The 9,341-nt window shown below is 31.5% G+C and overlaps 1 protein-coding gene across 2 annotated transcripts; it reads left to right on the top strand.

Moving 5' to 3' along the window:
* Nucleotides 1-515: 515 nt before the first annotated feature.
* Nucleotides 516-9,031, top strand: LOC127705622 (sulfotransferase 1B1-like). 2 transcript variants are annotated; one of them, XM_052209950.1, is made up of 6 exons: nt 516-590; nt 2,478-2,684; nt 4,070-4,393; nt 5,062-5,162; nt 6,635-6,797; nt 8,829-9,031. In XM_052209950.1, exons 2-6 carry the CDS (start codon nt 2,492-2,494, stop codon nt 8,936-8,938), a joined length of 891 nt encoding a protein of 296 aa, XP_052065910.1. In that variant the 5' UTR covers nt 516-590; nt 2,478-2,491; the 3' UTR covers nt 8,939-9,031. The 2 variants fall into 2 exon arrangements, with proteins under 2 accessions (XP_052065910.1, XP_052065911.1); XM_052209951.1 differs by lacking the exon at nt 8,829-9,031 and adding an exon at nt 8,411-8,817.
* The last annotated feature ends 310 nt before the right edge of the window (nt 9,032-9,341 follow it).

Here is a 9,341-nt window from a genome sequence, read left to right as displayed (position 1 = left end):
TTACTATTCATTTTTAGAGGTATCAATTTCCATCTACTTCTGCTAATGTATGTTGTGATATGATTCATCTTATTTAATTTTTGCAACTACCGAAGAGGCAGTAAAAAAAAGATAAACTCTATAAAAATTCAAATGCTACTAGTTCAAATCCGAAATTAACATTTAAAAAGGGAACTCATGATAAAACAAAATGCGTACACCATACAGGAGGTCCTTTAAGGGGGTCCTTTACTTCTGTATTCTTTAAATTTTTTATGCCATTTATCTCTTTTCTTTATACCTTTTGCCCATTATTCTCTATTCTTTATATTTTAGCACCTCATTATTCTCTATTCTTTATATTTTAGCACCTCATTATTCTCTTTTCTTTATATTTGTTGTCCTTTATTCTCTATTTTGTAAATCTAATCCACATTCTCGTACATTTAAAAAAATATTTAGAACGTTATGACATTCATAAAAACAATCAAGTTTTTGTACTAGATTTTAAACCCGTATCTCTTATCATTGCGTCAGATTGATCTATAAAGAAAGTATAAAATGCAACCTGAAATATTTTTGTTCACCGTACGTTATTTCTGGGATACAAAGTGAGTATTCCTGTTCCATATACTATGGCACAATTTTCTGTATTAATCGAAATTATTGTTATCATTAACGATTTTATGTTAATTCAATTTAAGAGGTATGAAATCAAAAATCTGTCTTGATTTGATATTTAAAAATAGATGATCAACAACTGTTTTATAATGAATTTACGAAAACATGTTAATGAATATGGCTATAGTATATAACCTAGGTGAAATATAGCTATGTAAAAGTATATCATAGTATGCTAACAAATGTCACCATCCGAAAGAGCGACAAATAGTTTTTCTTTTTTTTTGGGGGGGGGGGGGGGGGGGGGGGGAGGGGGTCAAGGTACCACATAAACATACCTGATATAACTGCATTGATTGATCGAGTATTATTTAAAAAGAAAAAGAAAATAACAAACACAACAACTCTTGCTTGTTTTGACGCTAATGAAATAATGAAATATTTATCATTTAGTTTGACATAAGACAATTTCTTATATTCAAATATGCATTATGCATGTTATTTACATAGATCGTAACATTTTAAATGCATTAGCCTAAAAATGAAATAAATTTCATTTTAGTCCATTTTTTAGAAATGTATTACCTTTTTCAACCTTTTTCTTGATTTCATATGTGGCCCACACCTCGCCCATTACAATCTTGTTTAAATGTAAAGAATATGGTATATAAAGCATATTTTAGTGAAAATATTTGTGAGCGAGGAGCATACGTTATGTATGCCTTCATCAAATTTTCACAAATTATCGCAGTTTTAATTCGTCAATATTTTAGGGCAATTCTAATAAGCTAGAGAATCAACATTAATTTCTAGGATAAAACTGCTTCTGTCAGAAGCTGTTCTAACGAAGCCAGGAGAACTGCATTACTATACTGTTCTAGAATAGTTCTCCTGACAATTTCTGACACATTCCGAATAATATGAGATCGAGCCCCGTTTTTGGCGGAGTTCTAGTTGTTCAGTCTTAAGATTTCTATGTAGTGTTTTGTAAATAAGTTATCAACGGAGCATTTAAAGAAAGTTTGTTATAAATCACGACAGTACCGAAGCACTAACTACTGAATTAGTGATACCCTCCGGGACTAACAGTCCAACAGTAGCGGTATTACACAGTGCTAGTAAATATGAAAAAAAATTCGTGCATCCGAAGCACGTCTCATGATATACCTTCATCAGGAACACTCAGACAAAAAGATTTGAATTCAGAGGATGTGTAAACACCTAAAACTTTCATGACCTATATGACAGACATGTTTGTCAGTTCTCATTTTAAGTACATTATTCTATGTTGATTGTAAGGAAGTGATTTGAGTTCCTGTTTGAATTTTTAGCCTCATCTATGTTAAACTCCTGGTTTATTAATAACAATGAATTTTAAAGATGACAACTTAAAACAAAACGTGGCATATACATCAATTAAACAGTAGCCTAGTGAAAAATGACAAAAGAGTAAATATGAGACTTATGATGTAATCCATTTCAAATGCATAATTTTTTTTCTTGTATGTTTCTGCTTTTTTTTTTTAAATAGAGTTAGACACTTCTGCATTGGTTGTACTGGCATTTATATCTTTTAAAAAATAAGGTAGTTTCTTAGAATTACATTTTAATCTGATATTGTTTGAATAATTTGACATATTGCAAATAATTATCATCAAACGTGTTTCAAATGTAAAATGTTCCTTTATTCTGGCATATGATAGAGAACAAAAGTAGAAACACTTGCAATTGAGTACATGACATATACGTCAATCAAACAACATCCACACGACAATATTAAAGATATCAAAGACATCTCAAGGGCATTACGAAGTTTCGTATTTAAAACCTTTCATTTTTTGTAGATTTTAATATTAATCAACTGTATGATTTTGTAGCCACCATATATTAAATGGAGCTAAAATTAGAGGACATGAAAAAACTTATGGAGAAACTAGAACCAGTTCCCCAGCCGGAGTGGGACGGAATCAGTTATCCTTCATTCATTCCATTCAGAGAAAAAGGAGCAGAGAAAGTGATGCAAGATATTATGGATTTCAAATCAAGAGAATCAGATATCATTTTAGCTACGCATTCTAAATCAGGTAATACTCTGCCTTTTACCGATAATATATTCTATAAAAACCAAAATAATCACCATGGCAAAAAAAAAAACAACGAAAAAGTAACAACTGTCCACCAATCGACATACAAAAAACGGACGATGGAGCACGAATTCTGACAAAAAATTGATATTCTTGGAGTGTAAACAGTTTCTGCAGTGCTTCACTATTGGCACCCGTTGTATGACCCATTCTTTGAATTTTCGCACCCGTTGATGTCCAATTGAGAAAAAGAGTACAGGATAAGGCTCAGAAAAGTGGGTGTATATCGATTGTTATAAGATTCATCAAATTAAGCTATAAACGACAAATATTTTGCTTTTAAAAATTAAAATGATAGTGTGGTTTGAGTGTAGCCGATTTCTTTTGTTCTGTACTCCAAAAACATTGATGATCTAAAGCCACACATAACATTTATCCTAAACAGTCAAATGTTAATCGCAATTGTCAACAATATTTTGTGATGATACTTGCAAGCAACTATCATTTTGTTAAATCAAAATTAGCAATTTTGATGAGTTTTTGCATTACATTTTAAGTCAGTAATGATCACTTCAAAAAGTCCATATTTTATTTGCTTATATTATGAAGATTATAACAATAATCTGGTAAATCACGATACAGCGAGAACACGTTCAGAAAGTATTGATAGATTTTGATAAAAAGTCAACGTTAAACACATCAAGCCTAGTCGTATACAAAAAGGAAATGCAGATTGTAAACTGCTTCTTTTGATTGAATGAATGAATTAATGAATAAATACATTATTCTCAAAAAACAAAATGTTAGAGATAACATAATACATATAAACAATATACAAATATGTCGTGTATGTGTGAATTAAATATACAATTAACACTTAAGGTTCTAATGATCTGGAGGAACGACCTTCTCTTGGACGTTCTTAATAGATTTACACAGTTTTTTTCCAATATGATTACGTTGTTTAAAGAAAATAGTTGTTCGAACTTATAAATTTTTTGATTTCTATGACAAATATGTGACAGCTAATTTTGAGATGGAGAACATCAAACAGTACAAATTTTTCTGCATCAAATGCATATTTCGACAAACCAGTTCAAGATATTTTTTAAGATGCAACATTTATGTGAATACAACTCATACATTGGGCATACGTTAAACGGTAATCATTTAAATTGCAAACGATTTAGTGTGATCGTCTTGTCTTTTTTTATTGATCATTTTGTATAGCCATTTCAAATCATAGAATACTACTGTACTACAAAATAAGCAAGGATAAAATATTTTGTAAAATACTTTATGTACTATTCATTTGTCTGACATAAAGTACTCATTTACTATCAAGTTATATGGTCTTTTCTTAGTTTTATATTTTTTACTTAAAGGTACCCACTGGGGTTACGAAATAATTCAAATGTTACTGAGAAATACAACAGAGTTGGAAAAGGGTGTTAAAACTAACTCCATGTTGGAAGGTATAGGTGATTTGTCATCTTTAGACAGTACTCCATCACCAAGAATACTTGACACGCATTGCAAGTTCAAATATTTGCCTAAACAACACATCGAAAATAGGAATAAAATAGTCCACATTATTCGCAATCCTAAAGACGTATGTGTTTCATTTTATCATCACGCTCTAAAGGATAATTTAGTCAATTTCAATGGTTCCTGGAATGATTTCTATGAGCTATGGATGTCTGGAAAATGTAAGTATGTCGCGCATATTATTGTTTATGTTGCAAGGAAAGCATTGGTGATCACTATATACTTGAGTTATCTAATACGTATATACTGTATGCAACTAAACTTGGTAACTTCTCTCTAGTGTTGAATTCCTCAGTCTTAAATAAAAGCAATTGAATTAGCAGATGTTAACTGCGTAATAATCATAGCAGAGGTGTATCTCCTGTTTATTAATATTTGAGTACTGGTGTGTACAAAGCATGTATATATAGCGTATTATTTTACTGCATTATGTTGGAAAGCATATAATTCAAAACAATATTTTATTCATATCAAACTAAATGCAAAGAATTTTGTTTCAGACTTGACAGGAAAGAAATATTTAACTAAATTAGGTTTCCTGCAGATAATGAATCCATCTCATAATTAACACCCAAAGGGTGACTGAGGAATAGAAATATGGTCGTTTGGTCTTCTTTCGACCGGCAGTAAAATCCTTGCCAAAGCAAGTCTTCCGTTCGGTTGTGTGGAATGTATAAATTCGCAGTCACCTCTGGTCAGAATGGAGACGTTAAGTATGGCGCAGCTGGATGTTAAGCAACCAACAATCAATTAATCAATCATAGTTTGCAGCGTCTGAAATTGTACCATTACAAATATTACCAATGAGCAATTTTTTTATTACTCACAGTGGTGTACGGTGCTTGGTACAATTATGAGTTGGAAATGGAACAAGCAGAAAAGGATTTTCCTGGAATGATTTATACCTGTTTTTATGAAGATATAAAACAGGTAGTATAATATAACTGTATCTGACGACAAATGAATAATTTGGCTTAAGTCAAAACTATACAATAAATTAGACAATCTAAATGTCATCTTTCGACATTTCGGTGAGTAATCATCAGAAGAATACATTGTAGTGTTAGACGCGGCCCTCCACTTATTTGGTACCAAATGACGTCACCATGGGGATTTTTATCTCTATTGTTATTGAACAATAATAGAAATCAAGAAACATAGGATGTTATCTGTATTAGGGTTCATGATAACAATTGGACAAAAATGGCTGTGTCGACACCTAAAAATTTAATTTTTTCGTTCCTGCAAAAGGTGTAAAAATAAACTAAGTTCGATTAAATCTTTCAGATCTTGTAATTATATTATACAATACAATTATTACTTGAGAGGGGGCTCTCAAGTAACAATTGTATTGTATAATATTGATTGATATGAACAATAGAAATCTACACGGTAGGCGATTTAAAGGGTGTAACTGAGTGGACTGTCTAAAATGTAATTCAAGTGTTGTGTTTTTTTTTATCACCATCTGCAGTGATGAAAAAAAATGCCCATCAAATTCCAAAAACGATTTTATTTTTCTGACACACACAATACGTTTAACTTTAATTTATATATCTAGCGGATGGTAGGCCTTTACACTTTTCCATATGCACAGGTTAGACTGTATTCAGAGTAGGTTTTGATTGGTGAACAGCAATTTTTGTCCATTTTTTATGATGAACCCTAATTACAACAGGAAGCTGATGACACTTTCGTCATCATTTGTTACCTATCTCTATCGACCAAATTACTACAATAATTATTTAGGCACATAAAATATATCTGACCGTTGAACAAATTACACAAATGAAAACAGAAACCTATGTTATATGAGTATTTGTGAGAAAACTATTCATTAGAGACCGAAAGAAGAGGATGTAACCAGAAAAGACCACCGTACGTCCTTCAACAATCAGCAAAATTTAAATGTATAGTAAGTCATAAAAGGTCTCGGCATTACAAAATGTGAAACAATTTAAAAAGAGAAAATAAACGACCTGATGTATGCTAAAACAATATAAAAAAAACAAATATGACAGACAGCAACCAATGACAATCACTGACTTATATACATCCTGATTTGTGACAGGCACATACATAACATTGCGGGATTAAATATGTTTGTGAACCTTCAACCAGCATCCTAACATGAACAGTGTTGTAACAGCAGAACATAAGAACAGCCTGTCAATATCAGTTATCATGTCGGAACAAAGCATATACAACCCAAATAACAAAAAATATAAAAGATGCAAAATTGTCTTTAGAGTATTCGCAGTTACTTAAAGCTAGTTCAAAGCCAGTTTCAACTAATACATAAACCATTTCTAACCAAAAAAATACAAGAAATGTAATAAGTAGAGTATAACAAGAAAACGCAGTACGAATAAGTTGTTAATGCGACACTTTGTTAACCGCAGGAACCAGTTAAAGAAATAAAGAAACTTGCAGATTTTCTTGAGGTAGAGTGTTCAGCAACACATATTGAAGATGTAGCCAAGGCAACATCATTTAAAAATATGCAGGAAAAAAAGTTTGATATCACCCAGATTTTTGATGGCAAAGGATTTATTTATAGAAAAGGTAAGAGCGATATTCTTTAAGATTTCGTTCATTTTTGTTTTTTTTTTTTTTTTTTTGTTTTTGGTTTTTTTTAGGCGGAGGATCTTTTTGATTTCTTTCTCATTGATCATGTCGATGTGAACACAAAATTGGTTTCCATTCAAACGTCAAAATCGTTTAGATAAATCGTATTAAGATTTATTATTAACTGACATAACGAATTCGAATTCTGACTGTGGAAAACGCACATAATCTCTTATGTGCATTGTTCGCACAAATATTCAAGACAATTTAAAAATGTAATTTGCTAGACCTTATTTATTGATTTGAATCCGAAATATAAAGGACAATAAGGAAGTAGTCCAACGGTAGGAATAAATAAATGGTGATTATCGATTGGTGTTTAACGTTCAGTTGCAAATATTAAATACATAGCTGTCTGAGAACATGCTGATGGGACATGATTAGTAATCCAACTTTGTACTAGAACGATACATTGTGTCAGATTTTTAACATCTTCATGAACACAAAGTAAGGGCCAATAACAAGACATATTTTCCTATCCCGGCACATTGTTCTGATTCCGAGTCGACTTATCATTGATCTTAATCATGAAGGCCAGGTAAGTAGCGACGATGCAGCAAATTCCATTTGTTTTGAAGTCTTAAGTTTAAATCAGCCGTGGATCTATCACATGGCCCTCTAATTCGAGTCGAGTACTCTATCATGGAACAACAGAGGCGACAAGAATAAGGTGAGGCATATAGACCTTTACATACAGTATTGAACAATAGACAAACACCTGTACAGCATGTTTTGTCATGGATCTTAAACTAGTATTCTGGGTACAACAACAAACTTGCTTATTGAAATCACAAAAGTTATAGGGAGGAAAATGTTCAATGAAACAAATTTCAATAACCTTTTAAAATCACTGCACGGTACAATTTTTCTGCACATGATGTGCATTTCGCATACACATAACGTCTTTTCATTGATACACAAGGCTCACAAATTGTAAATTCAAAAATTAGTATAATCGACGAGGAATGGATGAAATAGAAAAGATCTAGGGTAAAATTAAACCCAAACCAGGAATCAGCTAAATGCTTGGTGGAGATTAATTTATTTATTTTAAATGATTTCATAAAAAACAGTATCCGTGTTTAATTCTTTATTACCGATATAACCAACACACAAACAATAAAGAAAAACAACATATACAATGTTCGTTATTACTGCAAACATGCTCAAACTTCTTAAGCTGATACAATCACGCATCCTACACTTATTTTAAAATCCGTCGCTGTAGAAGTATATGTCTTACTGGAAAGACACGAACATTGCAATATGACCTTGTGCAATGACCAATTAAATTTGTGCATAATTTCAATATTAAACATTTGGAAATTTTAACTCTTGCTTAAATCTATAGATAATTAAGCAAAACGAAATCAATCTAAAAAAGTACTAGTGGCATGACCTCAAGCAAATTATTATCACAAAGTCTTATCAAGTCCATATTTTTCAAATATTTCTGAGGTAGTGAAGGAATGGTGTGTAGTTTGCAGGTGAAAATATATAAGTTATAACGCACCAGTAAATTAAACAAAACTTAATATTTACCATTTTAGGAGAAATAGGTGACTGGAAAAATTACCGATATAACTAACATACAAAAATATAAAGAAAAACAACATATATCCATTCGTTCGATGTGTTTGAGCTTTTGATTTTGCCATTTGATTAGGGACTTTCCTTATTGAATTTTCCTCGGAGTTCAGTATTTTTGTGATTTTACTTTATACAATGTTCGTTATTACTGCAAACTTCCTAAACTGATACAACCATCGCATTTTACATTTGTTTTAAAATCCGTCGCTGTAGAAGTATATGTCTTACTGGAAAGACCCGAACATTGCAAGACGACCTTGTGCAATGACCATATTTTTTAGATATCGCTGAGGTAGTAAAGGAATGGTGAATAGTTTGCAGTTTAACATATAACGCACCAGTAAATTAAAAAAAACTTAATATTTACTACTATTTCAGGAGAAATAGGTGACTGGAAAAATTATTTCACAGTTGCACAGAATGAACAGTTTGATATTCAGTTCAACGAGAAAATGAAAGACAGTAATCTCAAGTTAACCTTTGCATAGAAGGATACAAAGAAGGAGGTTCATTATAGGATTTACTTGACTTAAATATGAATTAAACATGTAAAAAAAAGATCACACGATAGTGCTTTTAAATCAGTTAATGTTTTGGATGACAAATTCCATCTTGTAAGCAAGTATGTGTGGAATGTCACAAAAATAACTTCTTGTCAAATGGTGTTGGATTCATTCCCTTCAAATTACTCCGTTTGTTCATATGCATATACAAAAGTATTGTTATACCACAAGATATACCTTGGGGAAACAAAACCTGTATATCTTATTTGTAACAATGGTGTATATGAGAGTGATAATTAATGTTCAGTTTCAAAATAAGGAGATGTGGTATGATTATACCAATGAGACAAATATCCATCAGAATTCTAATGAAGTGGATATACATGTA

This window comes from Mytilus californianus, unplaced genomic scaffold (assembly GCF_021869535.1).
Source record: "Mytilus californianus isolate M0D057914Y unplaced genomic scaffold, xbMytCali1.0.p SCAF_6, whole genome shotgun sequence".
Classification (NCBI taxonomy): Eukaryota; Metazoa; Mollusca; class Bivalvia; order Mytilida; family Mytilidae; genus Mytilus; species Mytilus californianus.
This window is presented reverse-complemented; position numbering and strand designations above follow the sequence as displayed.